The following is a 16,823-nucleotide window of genomic DNA, read 5'->3' on the forward strand; positions in this document are numbered from 1 at the left end:
CCCATTTTGAATGCGATGAGAACTCACTTAAATGAACCTTCTTATTGGTGTAATTTTATTCAGTCTTTTCTACCTCTTGGTTATCAATTTCCACATTCATACTCAAAATTCAAACACAAAAAACCAAATTCAAGGGATAAAATAAAGGGCAATAAATATAATATTCCATAATTGATTAACAAAAAAAATGTTATAATTGAGAAGAATGTTATACTTCAAACTACTTAATCATCCAAAGTCCTTTATATTGGAAACAATTGGATTCGATATTAGGTTATCAGAAATAATACTATCGTGTTAGTCATGAAGAAAAAGAAATGCTATTAACATTTTAATAATATTTTAGCATTTAACACATCTAATGTCTTTTCTTGGATTGTTATTGCCTTGGTTTTTTATTTTTCTTTCTTGGATTTTGCTTTTTTGTGTATGCATATATTGAGTATGAATGTTGAAATGGACAGCAATTTCACCTAGAACACCTCTACTTTCAAATATTACACTCTTACCTCGTTTTTAAGGACTCAAAATGACTATAAAACTTTCCCAAACTTTGGATGGCGACAATTTTGCATGAAAGGAAAAAATAATAAAAAAAAGTCATTGAGCTAATAATTTTCATAAATCTCAAAGGAGGTTAGTGACAATTTTCTTCATAAATTTCAAAGGAGGTTAGTAAAAATTTTCTTTACAACATAGAGGAGGTTCATTGATGTGAGACTTCACTACATTTAAGATAGGAACTTAGGTGGCATAAAAAAGATTAAAAAGGTGACAATTTGTGAAAGAGTATCATGCCATGAATTACCTCGGAAATAAAGTCTATTTTTTCCCTGGAGGAAATAAACTTCGTTTATTCTTCACAAGTAGGTTTTGTCTAACGTGGGCTAGGCTTTTTTTTTTTTTTTGTCAATTTGTATTTTCTAAATTACTCCTACTCGTACATATTTAAAGGACGGCCCAACTGGACCATGGAAATTGAAGGGACTAAATCACATCGAACTAGACGAGTATACTATATACTCGTCTAAATTTGAAGAAGTCACGTATAAGTGAAAAGTGCTAAGAGATAAAGATCAAATCCTCGATTTATCACCCAACAAAGATGACTAAAAGGTCTTTGTGTCTTTGTGGTGACCAATAGTCCAAGAGTCCATTGGCTGGGTTGGGTTTTTATTTGAATTGGTTGCTTTTTACAAGAGGTAAGTTTTTATTTATTTTTTGATAATTACAAGAGGTAAGTTTGATGGGCACCACAAAGACGGAAAACTGTGACATCTTGCCAATCTATTGCCAATGTGCACATAATGTTAAATTGTTAATATTCATTGCAGTAAGGCTAAGATTATATAATTTGGAAAAAAATTAACATTGTGTAGCTGTCTTTATAAGGGCATAATTGCATCACCATAGCCTGTAGATGGTCCACTAATTTTTTGTTGAATCTGAATCATGTTGGTTGATTATTGCAAATTAACAGAAAACCATTGCCAAGGACGAATACAATCTGAAGTCAGACAAAACTACCGGAAAAAAAAAGATTGAAAGTGTATAAGAGTCGATAAAAATAAGCCTTTTGCAAACATATAATTCCTTTAGGATTCGTCGAGAGTTTAATAAATTCGCAAGTCCCGGGTTTCGAGGCAAAACTATTATTTTGGAGGTAAAATAGCACCTGTTGAAGTGACAGCGATAGTGGGATATAAATGTACTGCATATTCGATCTGGGCAAAAGGTACAAGGCATATTCCTCAGCTATTTGCACCTGAATCTTTAACAAACGCAAGTAATCAATTTCTACACGTTTAAACAACCAGTTTTGCCATTTGTAGTTTGTGTCGACGCAAAACCATATAAAGCATCATTATCCAGCACTGGAGGATGCGGTATCTGAATAATTGGACCTATAAAGGGGCATTATGTATCCTCAGGACGACTTATGCCAATTATGTGTATTAGTGGATGTTTCTTTAAGATGTATACATGTGTTTGTAGCTAAGAAATGCAATGTTCTGAAGCTGGTTTTGAAAATTCAGAAATTGTCAAAATACTAGGTCTTAAAAGAAACTCGGAATAGCTGATGGAACACCCTTTCATGTAATGAACAGAGTCGAATACTAGGCGATTAGCATATATGCTTGAGGAACGAGTGGCTAGTGACTTTATTAATTCAACAGACGCTTGATCACAACATCAAAATAATCGGAGGGGCAGATGGGATTTTTGGGATAAGAAATATACTGTGTGCTCTTCTTTGCAGAGCTTTCAATGTCCAATGAAACAGTTGAAAACAGAGAAAATCTCATCAAACAGAAAAAGGAACATGTATGTGTATACTGTATACATGTATATGATATGCATATGTATGTACATGCGTGGGCAACTTCGCCTAATGTAGAAGGGTACCGTCGCATATCCCCGCCAACCAAAACCAATGATCAGATAAAGCTGCCACGTCAAAAATTGTCGAACAACATATATATGGACATGGTAAATGCAGCTACACAAACTCTTTCATCATGGCAGGTAGGCTCGTACTGGAAGAACAAGATAGTACTCGAGTATAGCTTTTGAACTTGAGAAAGGCCTCTCAATCAATTCTCCATTCTCCGTTTCTTAGGGAACTCTGCGGTAATAAGTGGCTGAGTCTTCGAAATTTGATGATACTGGAATGGTAATGTTACAGATCCTCTGAGTTTTGGTGAGTACATAAAAATTTATTATGCAACTGAGTTCTTGGGCTTCCACTTTTCGTTTTCTTTGATTTGTGTAGCGTATAACAAAGTCCCTCAATTATTAAGGAACACTCTATCAAAGCCCTTTTCTTTTCCTTCCTTCGCATCCCTCCCCTTCTAAATATTTTCAAAAAAAACTTGTACGGCATTCTCGTTGTATTTGACCTATTCTATGGTGAATAAGAGTTTAGTTACATTTTCCATAGAGTCTCCCCTGGGGAAATTATGTATTGCGTGAAAGAACTTTAAATAGATTAAATGATGCTTGTGTGAGACATAATGTATGGGTGTTCTGTAACAGGCTTTCATGAGTTGAAATAAAAAGAAAGTTATTAGCTTACTTATCGATCCTGAAATGGTTAAAAAAAGAGACATCGAGCTCTTTCATGCAATTCTGCTTTCTTGGAGAATTGAGTTGGGAATTCAAGCTGTAGCAATTTTGAGTTGATTAGGGAGCATGGAACAAAGAAAGCCAGGATTTGTACGTGTCTTTTAGTGTTCTCCTTTTGTTATACTGGTCTGCCATCCAAAAAGGCTGCGACATAGTTTTTGGATATGATATTCTTAGCGGTTACTCTGTGTTGTACGTGTCTTTTAATGTTCTCCGTTTGTTGTACTGGTCAGTCATCCTTGTAATAAAATGTTTGATTCATTAACGGGCTGTGAAGGGTTTCGTGAATCGTGATTCTGATGAATGAAGTGAACATAAGTCAAGGTTCGTAGTCTTAAAAGAAGAAAACGAAGAAGCAAGCCAGAAACATGTCCGATAAGGAATGTTCTCTTCAGCAGGCTGAGAGTACAATGAGTGGTATTCGAGGAGCTGATAGCGAGGATGTAAGGGATATTGAGGAGCCAATGGCTGTTCATACTTTTCGACAAGCGCTTATCCTTGACAACTTGCTGCCTTCACGGCATGATGACAATCATATGATGCTGAGGTAATTTTTTCAACTTACATAACCATTTACAATGTACTACAGAAAATTTTCAGTCTGTGAAAAATAGTTAGCAGAATGCTTTTCCTTCAGTTTGGATTTCCTGATCATGCAGACTCTGTAAAGTAATTGCAAATTGGTAAACTGACGTAAGATTTGACATAGATGGAAATGTTAAAAGAACTAATTGCTTGCAGATTTTTGAAAGCCAGGAAGTTTAACATTGAGAAAGCAAAATGCATGTGGTCAGACATGCTCCGATGGAGAAAAGATTTTGGTGCAGATACAATCTTGGAGGTAATCTCAACTTTTTTCTCATACTGTTACTGGTTTTGGCCTTTTTTTCTTTACCCCTTTCCCTCCTCAGACAAGTCATCTAATCTAGAATGGTCTCTTTAAGCTCTGCAGTTTTCTCATAGTCTAATGGGGCAGCCAACAAAAGAAGCTTGTTACTTACGTGTACCAACTTCATCAAACTTGGTTTGTAAGACAGTAGGGATTTAATTACCTTGTAGAACAACATGATCATTGAGCAATGAGACACATTAGATGGCTGCCTAAATTTCTAGTGAAGGAGGTTTAGAAAAAGTAAGATTTTGTAACTGTGGCTGCTCATCAATTCTTTGGTTGCTATTATATATGTGCTTTATCATCTTCAGGATTTTCACTTCAATGAGTTAGACGAAGTTCTGCTGTACTACCCTCAGTGTTATCATGGTGTAGATAAGGAAGGAAGACCAATTTACATTGAAAGGTTGGGAAAGGTTGACATGTACAAGCTTATGCAAGTAACTACCTCAGATCGGTATGTGAAATATCATGTTCAAGAGTTCGAGAAGACTCTTTCCATTAGACTTCCTGCTTGCTCAATAGCTGCAAACAAATACATAGATGCAAGTATGACGATTTTAGATGTTCAAGGCGTGGTATTGTTCTTCCGCTTTTCCTGTATAGCATTCATCTTCTGGTGTCTTTGATGTGGAGCTGTATGATTGAGCTCTTTTCCTTCTTGTTTAATCATTCAGGGTTTAAAAAATTTGATTAAACCTGCGAGGGAAGTCATTACGCGGTTGCAGAAGATTGACAATGACAATTATCCTGAAGTATATATTTCCTGCATCTTGGGACAACTTCAAGCTGTCTTGTATGATCTTGGACTTAACATAGGAATATTATCCTTGACCATGATATTTCTGAATCAACTTGCAGACTCTTCATACACTGTTCATCATTAATGCTGGCCCTGGCTTTAGGCTTGTTTGGAGTGCAATAAGGCCCTTTCTTGACCCGAATACTGCTTCCAAGATTAATGTATGTTCAGAATGTTTCAAAATAAAAATCTCAAATTTTACATTCTATAGAACACTGACCAATTGTTTTCTACCCTATCAGGTTCTTGGCACAAATTACAAGAGCGCTTTGCTTGAATTTGTTGATCAGAGGTGATTATGGTTGATTTTGATTCTTTGAGCTCTTCATTAAATCCTAATGGCACCAAAACTGATTGTAGTATCATATATCAGCGAGTTGCCAGACTTTCTTGGCGGGAGCTGTACCTGCGCAAATGAGGGAGGTTGTTTGAGATCAGATAAAGGGCCATGGAAAGACCAAAATATAGTGAAGGTGAGGAATAAGCCAAGAAGCATGTCAGCAATAAAACTGCTCCTGATATTAACTTCTCTGCAGCATTTTCCTGTAAATTGTAAAGTTTTACGTCTTCAATCAATGTGACCATGTTAATAATGCAGGCGCTTTTGAGCGGTGAAGCAAAGTATTCCATTCACAAATTCATGTCAAATTGTAAAGGGAAGCGGGGTGATGACAAGTTACATCTCGTACGTTTAGTTTCACCTTCATATCTGCTTCTTTCCCTTTCAGTTCTTACCTTTAAAGTTTTATTGCTCGTGTGAAAATCTGAATCTCTTTTGTTTGTTGGCCAGGTAAGATTTAGTGATAAATCCATAGCTCAGTCAGAATCTGAAGATGAGGATATTGCATTAGCACAAAAATATCCAGATTTAGTGGCAGCTGCTGTTTGTGAAGAAGTCAGTTGCTGAAGAGATGGTACTAGAGTAAAGAAAGATTGAATGGATTGCTGAAACGATAAAAAACTTTGAGATATGTGGATAAGCTGGAGCTCGGTGGTTAGTCTGGAGAGTTCATTATTATCCCAGATTCTTTGATATGTATAAGCATTAGATGAGCAAACATCTGTTTGTTCATTGTACTTACTTCCATATTGAAATTGTTTATAATTCTTTTGCCTAATGTCATTAATTGTATAGAACTACGATGTGTTTCAGAGTCAGAAGCTCATCAAACTTTGTTCCCTGCTCTACCCCGTCTTATATGATCTTCAAATAAAACAACTTCCGCAATTTGCCTTAGAGCTTTCTGTTCTAAATTGAATCCAATTAATAAAGTCATATTACTAATAATCAACTTAAAAATATTTCTTTCAAGGGAGTTGAAGCCTTCACATGCAGCCAAAAATCGTGAGAGGCATAAAGGAATGGAATCTGACGTATACCATTACTTGATCAAAATTTTGTATCAAAACATTTTTCCTTACCTTCCAATCTAAGGTTTCACCTTCCACCTTCAAGTTTGGTAAATTCATTGAGCAAATTATTTGGGTAGCCACTAAATATTTTGGATAATTGACTTTTAGCCACTCAACTATTAATAGTACATAAGATTTAACTATTAATAGTATGTCTCGTAAATCATGCGGACCTTTATATCCGGTAGAAGTGACGGTGGAATAAGATGGAATTTGGTGGGTAAAAACATATTATCAGTAGTTGATTGGTCATATCTTGACTATTCAAACTACTCAAGTAATTTTCAATATCACATTTCTTCTACTAAAAAAATTGAAAAGGAAATTGAAGATGGTGCACTCTACGACTTCAAAGTAGGCCAATCTCCATGAAATTTAACATTCAAAACTAAGAATGAAACTATCTCCATAATAATAAAGCAGGAGTACGTGATTTGGTGTAAACAATTCGATGTCATTTTTTAAAATTTCTTTTTGACTCATCAAATGACTTCTCACCGCTAATCCATTTTAACTCAGCAACTAATATCACACAACCAATAAAATAGGTGTTTATCTATTACACACAACCGCTTTATAGATAATTGCTTGATTTAAATTTTTGTTTGATTTTTATAATTTTTTTTGCATTACCTTTTTTTAATTTACTATTACTAGATTTTGTTGTCAAATAATAAATCTACAACCATTAGTTCAACTGACCAATGAAATAGGTGTTTATCAGTTAAACATAACCGCTTATAGATAATTGTTTGATTTAATTTTTATAATTTTTTGTACTAACTTTTTTAATTTACTACTACTAGATTTTGTTGTCAAATAATGAAGGGCAAATTATTCGGATGGCCACTAAACTTTTAGAATCGTTGAGTTTTGACCACTGAACTATTAAATGTCTGGTTTTGCCCACTAAACTATCTAAAATTTATAATTCGAGTCATTTTATTAAATTTAATCGTTAACTATGTCAGATTTGAGTGCTCGGACAATTCATGAGACAAAAATAAGAGGCATGGTTAACGATTAAATCTAACGGAACATCTCGAAATCTAAATTTTAGATAGTTTAATGGCAAAATTAGACTTTTAATAATTCAATAGTCAAAACTCAATGATTCCAAAAATTTAGTGGCCATCTTGATAATTTGCTCAATAATGAATCTACAATCATTAGTTCATGGGAAGATTTTTTAAATCACTTATACACATACCAATGTGTGTCGAGTAGGGGTGTTTCGCGAATCGAGCCGCTCGCGAGCGGCTCGAATACGAGCTCGTCAATATCGAGCTCGAGTCGAGCTCGAGCTAATTAAGTCGATCTCGAGCTCGAGCTCGAGCTCAAAAACATTAAACTCGTTGGCTCGCGAGCTCAATTATATATATTTTTTATTTTTTATTTTTTATTTTAATAGTAAAATTACATATATATCCCTAATATTTTATTATTTGTTAAAAAAATTACTGTTTCATTCATTTTTTTTAAATTTTTTTTTATTTTTTTTAAATTTTTTTTTATTTTTTAAAAATAAAATAATAATAATTATTTTTTTTATTTTTTAAGCTCGAGTTTGAGCTCGAGCTCGAACTTAATATTTTGAACTCGTCGAGCTCGAGCTCGAGTTCGAGCTTCACAAAATTAACTCGAGCTCGGCTCTATTAGCCAAAACTCGACTCGAGTTCGGCTCGTTTGCATCCCTAGTGTCGATAACTAGTTCGATCACTAGTTCTCAACAGTAGTCAGATCACCTGTCACTATATATATAAATTAACTGGCCATTTTGACCCGTTGGAACAACTCGATGAATTTAGCAGATTTTTTTTGGAGATCCTAGTGACTATAGAATATAGATGGAATCTATCCAATTTTTAGTGTATAAATAATAATGATTGGGTGGAAATGCCGAAAGTCTTTTTCTTTTTTTGGTGGAAATACCGAATTTACTTTCCCAGCAAAAGCGTGGTTGCTCTTGTCCGTTTCCTTCGAGTGTCATCCTATAGATCTTTTCCGCGCATTTCATTCGTCAGCAACCTGAGAATCTTCACCAGACGCAGGGATCCTCTTTTTCGTTCCAAGATTCTTTCGAGCTATTTATTCACTCTTGCGGTTGCAGGTTGGATTTCTTCTACCATTTTGCAGGATATTGTAGTTCTACTCGCACTTTTGTTTTGTGCTTTTGCTTCTATTTTGATAGAGCATCCAAGATAGGGTTCTATCTGTCAACCACCATTATAGTGAAGAATCACAAAATGATAATAAAACGGAATAAGTAAAACCCTTTTGGAATATGCTTTTTCCATCTTGTACGAGTTTTGAGCTCCTTTTGTTCAGGCTTAGGGATGTCAAAGTAGCAAGTTTTGCTGTAAAGTCTATTTTGTTTCGCTGTTTTATTGTAAGTTTCACATTTTCCCCCCTGGGAATCTGCTGAAGACTGAGAAATTGAATACAAAAGCATAGAAAGGGAAGTGGAGTTTTCACCTATTTGCTTCTATCACCATTTTTCCAGGTTCTATTATGGAAATTCCAATCTGAGAGTTTTTGTTTTCCCCCTTTTTTGTGGTATAGTGTACAAGCGGCCTTTTGGGACAGGAGCAATGCAGTAGGTGTTGAGCAAGATAGTGCTGGCAGAAGAGATATAGTTTGGAGATTTGCAATAGAAAAGCTCTACTTAATGTCCTGAAAAATGGCAGTTTTCCGCTTGCTGGTTTCGAGGATCTCATCTAGCATGAGAGTTTGTCCGTCTGTACAGTTTTGGATGACCAAATCAAACAGAAAGGAAAGGTCTTGACTTCTTCAGTTCCTTATTTCTATTCTTCTAATCTAATGTGATATGGACAACTATTTAACCCGCCGTCCCCTTGCCTTCATAGACTGTGATTTAGAGTTCAATGATGTGCAAGGGACTTCTCATTTTTTATTCAAATGTGCCTACTTGTATTAGTAATGTAGGGCAGCATTAGTTCTGGTGAATTGGCTTTTCGATTTGGGTGTCAATTGTGATTTGCATGAAACATCTTGCCTCTTTATTATTTTCAGGTTATAACAAGCATTAATTGGCATCACTTCTTTATCAGTACAGTGCCGACTCTACCTTTAAGTTTTTCAGACATTTCTAAGGTGTCTGCTAGGCACACAACTTGGCGAGAACTTTTTGATATGAGTGCAGATTCTCACATGTGTCACTCTGATGGTGATGCACGTATTAAGCCTCTTTCTCTGAGGAGTTACCAAGTTGTAGTGGCTGCAACTCGTGATCTTGGTATTGGAAAAGATGGCAAGTTACCATGGAGGTTGCCTTCTGATCTTAAATTCTTCAAGGAGCTTACGCTAACTACTACAGATCCTGTGAAGAGGAATGCAGTTGTCATGGGAAGGAAAACTTGGGAAAGTATTCCTCCACAATTTCGACCTCTGCCTGGTCGTCTCAACATTGTGCTGACTCGTTCAGGGAGCCTTGGCCCTGCTATTGATGATAATGTTGTCTGTTGTGGGAGCATTTCATCTGCTTTAGAATTGCTTGCAGAATCTCCATATTGTTCCTCAGTAGAAAAAGTTTTTGTAATAGGAGGTGGACAAATACTAAGGTGCATATGCCTTTGGTTATCTTTTAATTTTTTTTTTTGGGGGTTTAGAGACCATAAAGTGTTTGTGATTTTGATTCAGGGAAGCGCTTAATGCACCGGAATGTGAAGCCATACACATGACTGTAATTGAGGCAGACATTGAATGTGACGCTTTTATTCCTCCAGTTGATGGTTCACTATTCCAGCCCTGGTACTCTTCCCCGCCTACAGTAGAAAATAACATCCGGCACTGTTTTGTGACATATGTTCGTGTGATGAGTTCTGCAGTTGAGCCTGTTGATTTGCACCAGCGGGCAAAGTCTAATAGGAGTTCAGATTCCAAGAGGTTCAATGTTTCAAGTTTTTCTTTCTTGCCAAAGACTGTCTTTGAGAAGCATGATGAGTTTTTGTATTTGAGATTGGTTCAAGATATTATTGCCACTGGCAACCACAAAGATGACCGAACTGGAACTGGTACCCTTTCAAAATTTGGTTGCCAGGTACTGGGATGCCTTCTCTGTCCTGCTTACTGGAGCCATTTGTCTAGTGATTGATGTCCATTTTGTGACGTTGAAGTTTGTTATTTGCAACTCTAATTTATGGACATTTCACAGATGCGATTTAACTTGCGTAGATCTTTTCCGCTTCTTACTACTAAGGTAATGATTCTGTACTGATTTTAGGAGTATTAATGTTACGTGTTCTAGTTACAGAAAGTGCATTAAGAAGAAACATTAGAAATTAAACAAAGCTAGCATGGAATATGGTAATGACAAAACTTTGCTATTTGTGCTAGATGCTATTAACTTGTTTTTGAAGTGCGTGGAGTGCACAAGTAGCTTCTACTTCTGGTTTCTTAACATATCTTTATCTACCAAAAGGAATTTTTTGTCTTTCCTTACCATCTACAAAACTCTTGTTTATGTACTCTTTGAGACCCCATGTGGACTCTAAGGAGGTTTACGCTGTTTCCTGCACTCCAAGCTTCATCAAACTATCTCACCCCTCTACCCCCCAGAGTCTTAAAGCCCTTTTTCATACCTAAATGTCCAATCAATATTTTTTTGCCTATATGCTGCTAATGGAACTTTTATCCTACAGAGAATATTCTGGCAAGGTGTTGTCGAAGAGCTTCTATGGTTCATCAGTGGTTCAACAAATGCAAAGGTGACCATTAGAGATTGCCTTGTTATCAAGAAAAAGTACAGTAATTTTTATGAACTCCCACAGAATTGCTTACCCTTCACTCCCCTTCCCCAGATTGAAAAGATATGTTTGTTTGAGAATGAAGATCATTGTTACCTATCTTTTGTTCTGGAAAGGTGGAGAAGTCTCCTGCTTTGGAATTCATTTGGCCATGCAAATTGCATTTTGAAGCAAGTAAATCACCTTAGTAACTGTCTACAACTAGGGACACAAATTTTTTCCCCACTTTTTGGTCCATCAAGTACCTTATATGTGGAAAGATAAAATTAATGAACTAAATTTCAGCTCCCAAGACTTTAACCCATGTTACTCATGTTACTGCTTGAGCGCATTTATGAATAAACAGAAACCATGTGTTGTACGTTTTGATAATTAACCTGCTTAAATTTTAGAGGTGCTTGTTTGTGCTCTCCATTTTAGAGAAAAGTTCTTGAAGAATCTGTGTGGTTTACAGGTTCTACAGGAGAAGGGAATTCATATATGGGATGGCAATGCATCCAGAGAATACCTTGACAGGTAACTAAAATCTGTAACAAGTCCTACTGTATTTACTCCACTGCAGTTAATGAATATCCCTGGTGGGCTTCTTTCAGTATTGGCCTGGAAGACAGAGAAGTGGGTGATTTAGGACCTATCTATGGGTTTCAGTGGAGACACTTTGGTGCCCGGTTAGCAGTTACATCCTGATTTATCAGTAGCTTGTGTTCTTTTTATGAGGAAGTATTTAGAGAACAATGTTTTTCTCAGATACACTGGTATGCATGCCAACTATAAAGGCCAAGGATTCGATCAGTTGTTAGATGTCATTGATAGGATAAAGAAAAACCCCAACGATAGGCGTATTGTTCTTTCTGCCTGGAATCCTTCTGATTTGAAGTTGACGGCTTTACCACCTTGTCACATGTTTGCACAGGTTGAAACATGCTTCTCGCTCCAGAAAAAATTTCTCAGTGTGCTTTTACTTCTACTTTGGTTCCTATTATATCAATTTTGCTAATAATCTGTTGCAGTTTTATGTGGCAAATGGGGAACTATCCTGTCAAATGTATCAACGCTCTGCAGATATGGGCCTTGGCGTGCCATTTAATATAGCATCTTACGCTCTTTTGACATGCATGATTGCTCATGTTTGTGGTATGTGTTTGATTACATACTCAGGGATCAACATTACATGAATGCTTATATGTTTCTGCTATTCAGATTATTTTCCGATTAGCTAGATGATTGATGATCTATCTGTCGAATTTTCTTCATCCATCCAATGAACTTAGTCTAATCCGTTTCTAATATTTATTTCTGCCAAAAGGCCTTGTTCCTGGTGACTTCATCCATATAATAGGAGATGCTCATGTTTACAAGACTCATGTTGTTCCTCTTCAAGAACAGCTTCAGAAATTTCCTAAACCTTTCCCAGTAAGTAAATATACTTTTTAGTACGTTTAATATCTTGAAATGTCCCTTGCTGTGCGAGCACAAAGAGTAATTATCCATGTCTTAAGCTTGCTTGACCACATTGTATGTTGAACTGAATATGTGACTATGCTGTTGGCATTTCATCTGGAATTCTCATTTATTTTTGTTCAATCATGGAGAAAAGATGGTTTTCTGTCTCCTCATTGAGAGGTTCAGTTTCTATAATGAGGTTTTTGTTTTGATAAATTGTGGCAATGGATTTTCTGTAGTTAAAGAATCTAGCCAGTGCTCTCATTAGTTCTTTTGCCCAAACACAAAGTCTATAGCATTTCCTCTTTCTTTTCTGAACCAGGGTTTGATATTCTATTCCTCATATAAACAGATTTTGAAGATCAATCCGGAGAAAAAAGACATAGATTCATTTGTTGCGACTGACTTTGAGCTGATAGGCTATGATCCTCATCAGAAGATAGAAATGAGAATGGCAGTATAGTTTCACACTAAAGGAGCTTCTGGAGGTATTCGTAACAGAGGCATGACCTGTTCATAAGTTAATTTCGAGTGAGTGTTTCTATATTTTCTTTTTGTAATTTTAGCTCCTCTGGTTCTAGATCAGGTTTAAAACAAGGACAGTTATGCCAACTTAATAGTTCTGCGCTGATAGAGGGTTTTTGACATCTGTCCATTTTAATGTCCATGATTTCCGAAGGCATGTTTACTTATCCATCTTTTTGTGGCTTGCACTCTTATCAACTTAAATGTCTTTTCCTGTTCATGGTAGTTCACAGCGATGGCGGATAATTTTGGAGATAAAGAGCAATATTCGAACTTGGAACAGGATTCTTTGTATCATGGAGACGCTATAGGTTCAACTTTTCTTGGTAGCTAGCAGGAGTGAAGTTACATGTTTTGCAAAGGTGCTCTATCCTTTACTTTGAAGATCAAAATCTAGTGCTTTAAAGTGTTTATTAAAATAAATAAAAAAAAGACACTGTAATAACATAAAAGTTCAGCGAATTTATAGTTTAATGGTATGTTAAGCTGCATAAACAGATTCAACTCAGAAAGGCTAACAACCTATAAGGTAGGCTAATGACATCTAGCGAACCAACTTCTAGTCCCTTCACTTTGAAGTCTTCAGCTGTTGTTCTCCTTCATCTGGAGGTGTGTGACAAGGCTCTGCAATGCAGTATTTGCGTTGTCACTCGTCATCAGCTCTCCTGCAATTTCTGCTGGTGTTGCCTGGACTTTCAACAGCAGCTCTTCAATTTCCCCAAATAGATTGTGTTCCTCTATCTTTAGATAATTATGAGCAAGTGTTTTGAAACCACTAAAAGTGCAGTAGGACATCTCAATCTGCACATCCATTCGACCAGGTCTCAGCATGGCTGGATCCAGTCTATCTTTGTGGTTGGTGGTGAACACTATGATTCTCTCGTCTCCCCGACTGGACCATAAGCCATCAACAAAGTTGAGCAGTCCAGATAGGGTAATCTGCACAAGACATAACCAGGGAAGATCAAATACATATGATTAGTTGCATTCACACTTTAAGAGCTTTTCATTTACTGATAATGAATGGATGCATGACTTGTGTCAAACTAACCTTGTCATCCTCAAATTCTCCATCATGATATTCCCTGCTCTTTAATCCAACGTTGCAATCAATGTCTTCTATAACAAGTATGGACCGATTGGCCGACCCAATCAACAACCTCCTCAAATCTGAATCACATTGCACTTGTGCCAGATGCAGGTCATAGATATCAAACCTGAGATAATTAGCCATAGTTGCCACCAAACTTGACTTCCCCGTACCAGGTGGTCCATGGAACAAATATCCACGTTTCCAAGCCTTGCCAACTCTCCTGTAATAGTCCTTCCTGCTTATGAATCTATCAAGATCCTCTATAAGCTCCTTCTTTTTCTCTGGATCCATTGCTAGTGTATCAAAAGTTGCTGGATGATTTAGGGCCACTGAACTCCAATAGTCGGTGCCAGCATAATCAACTGTGTGTAGCCTCACCACCCTCATCTCGTCCCTGATCTCCTTAGCTTTCTTTAGGATATGTGGCAAGTAAGTTTCCAACACCATCTCCTTGTGTTTCTTATGGAAACTCAACTCGAGATATCGCAATTCTGACCTCGGCTTTAGCCTCATGTCAGCATGACTATGTTGATTAACAGGGGTACAATGCAGGATCCATTTTAGCTCAACTCCTTCAAAAGACTCGAGGATTTCTTGATTTTTATCAACGGTGACAGCAAATTCCTGGTCTTTCTCACACTTGCTCACCTTGATCCTCTGAGTTGAAGGGGAGATCTTGGTGCCTAGGTATAGATTGGCTGCCTCGTACAGTTTATTCAATGTAAGCCCATCAAACTCTTCTATGACAACGGTGAGGTGGGGGAACAGGAAGCTGGAGAGCTTCCGGAAACGCGACAAGAAGTAGTTCTGGAACTCGCCAGGGACAAGGTCGTTCAAGGTTCTGATGAGAACAATGGTGGCCGTGATGGAAGTGGCCGCAGATAAAATAGCAGCTGGTGATGGCAAAGATTCATGTGAAAAAGCCATCAACTTTTTCCTCTGTTTTTTTTTTTTTGTTTTTGGCCGCAGCTAGTAGGTGTTGTGTGTGTTTTTGTGAAAAGGGTTCAGAAACTTGAGAGCTCTGACGGTGGAGGATGGTGAAACTTGGGAAGCATCAGACGCTAGTTTATTATACAGGTGGAAGTGGGGAGAGTCCTCTGCAGACGCGAGCAATTCTTCGACAATTCCAAACAAAAAAAAAAAAATAGTGGAGTCCGATGCATATTGTTCTTGTTTGCATTTGAAGGGCAAGCTTTTATCATCGGCGAGGATCTCTTCTCTTGCTGCTTATGATTTTATGTTCAGAACTTTTAAGGCCGACCGACTTCTGTAGGGCCTCGTTTGCCCCTTGAGCAAGAAATACACGACACCAGCTTTATAGTTTTACTTATTTGTTCAATTTGGTTAGACAAAACAGAATAACAAGAAAAGGAAATTTGAATGTGGAAAGGTGGGGAATCATCATCAGCATCATGATCATTAGGATATCCGAAAATGTGTCCACAAAACATTATTAGTACCTGTCTAGTAGTCTTTATATCCAACATGTTTTTTTTTTCTCCTACTCCTGAACTTTCATGTCGGTGATTGATTTAGCAAATGATATGGAGTGTTTTCCCCCCTTTAACTTGTGTTTGTTATAAATGCAATCAATCTAAAGCGACTCATTGCCTCGTATGTATGTTTTACGGCGGTTAAGGTGGTTGTATCATCATGTATGTATGGAGCATATTTGTAGTTTTGATGTTGGAAGGAGTATGTCCCACTGCTAAATTGATTTGATTGGACAAGGTCTTCACATAATCCGTGATAAATGCTAGTTCACTTCTACTTGCTACGACATCCTTAGAAAACAGATAACATCATCCTTCCTTGGTCTGCTCCTTCCTGCTATAAACGAAGTTAGTCAAAAGCCATCAATCAATTTTTTGAAATGGAAGTTTGAGAGCAAGAGTAGAGTTAATTTCCCATTATTGGTTGTATAAGAGTCCTGATCCGTCAACTTCCCGTGATGGGCGAGAGAAGGCATGTATGTAATAAGCATTGAGCACACAAACTCTAGAGTGTCCTTTCCTTTATTTTTGTACTGATAAAAAGATTTCGATCCTGATTGCCTGTAGAATCTACAAATCTTTGAAAGCATAGATCATTTACATGATATTTTCATACTACCCACCAAAACTAATCATTAGTAGATTTAAAAACGCGACATTTTTTCTACCGTAATAGTACTACCTTCACCATGATTATTATGTAAATGTAAAAAAAAAAAAAAAAAAAGATTTCTTGGAGCAGAGAGGTGCTTAAAAATATGTTTTATAGTGACATTTCGCAACATTTTTTAGAATATGACTATTTGGCTCAACATTACTATTTGATGGAGCTGAGATTTCGAGCTTTAGATTTCACTTGAAAAGTACTTCATCATCAAAAGAAAGAAATGAAGGACTTCTTGCTCTTCTTTTGTTATGAAGCTCGAAGTTGCAGGTTTTGGATTTGAAACATACTTCACCAAAAGCATTAGAAGTTTCAAACTCTATTACTGTTGTAATAATACAGAATATGATCATCTTTCACCAAGATGAATATAGAATTATCTTGCACACGCTGCATGCAACTCTGTCAGCACAACCAACGTTGCGGATTCCATGATCCGTCCTTGCCATTCTCACCAACCAACATTATTTTTTTCCTTTTTTTTGGGGGTAAAAGAAAAAGCTAGGGCTGTTGAATCAGTTACCGTGCAAATGTAAGGAAGGGTTATTTGCTTTTTCCACAAAGTGTTCCAAATGAGAAAAATAGAAATTAAAGGGCAAAGAATGA

General features: G+C 36.8%; 2 protein-coding genes across 2 annotated transcripts; one reads left to right on the plus strand and one right to left on the minus strand.

Moving 5' to 3' along the window:
• Positions 1-2,563: 2,563 nt before the first annotated feature.
• On the plus strand, positions 2,564-13,185 carry LOC113749198 (putative bifunctional dihydrofolate reductase-thymidylate synthase). The gene is made up of 22 exons (XM_027292876.1): positions 2,564-2,701; positions 3,404-3,673; positions 3,868-3,967; positions 4,330-4,596; positions 4,696-4,773; positions 4,880-4,981; positions 5,063-5,112; positions 5,194-5,293; positions 5,419-5,505; positions 5,611-5,722; positions 8,796-8,829; positions 8,913-9,006; positions 9,267-9,814; positions 9,894-10,293; positions 10,408-10,452; positions 10,895-10,960; positions 11,454-11,515; positions 11,593-11,667; positions 11,747-11,912; positions 12,010-12,133; positions 12,306-12,412; positions 12,795-13,185. Exons 2-22 carry the CDS (start codon positions 3,495-3,497, stop codon positions 12,903-12,905), a joined length of 2,907 nt encoding a protein of 968 aa, XP_027148677.1. The 5' UTR covers positions 2,564-2,701; positions 3,404-3,494; the 3' UTR covers positions 12,906-13,185.
• Positions 13,186-13,196: 11 nt separating this feature from the next.
• On the minus strand, positions 13,197-15,580 carry LOC113749604 (AAA-ATPase At3g50940-like). The gene is made up of 2 exons (XM_027293396.1): positions 14,019-15,580; positions 13,197-13,906 (listed from the first exon to the last, which is right to left on the minus strand). Exons 1-2 carry the CDS (start codon positions 14,985-14,987, stop codon positions 13,550-13,552), a joined length of 1,326 nt encoding a protein of 441 aa, XP_027149197.1. The 5' UTR covers positions 14,988-15,580; the 3' UTR covers positions 13,197-13,549.
• Positions 15,581-16,823: the final 1,243 nt, after the last annotated feature.

This window comes from Coffea eugenioides, chromosome 10 (assembly GCF_003713205.1).
Source record: "Coffea eugenioides isolate CCC68of chromosome 10, Ceug_1.0, whole genome shotgun sequence".
NCBI classification, from domain to species: Eukaryota; Viridiplantae; Streptophyta; class Magnoliopsida; order Gentianales; family Rubiaceae; genus Coffea; species Coffea eugenioides.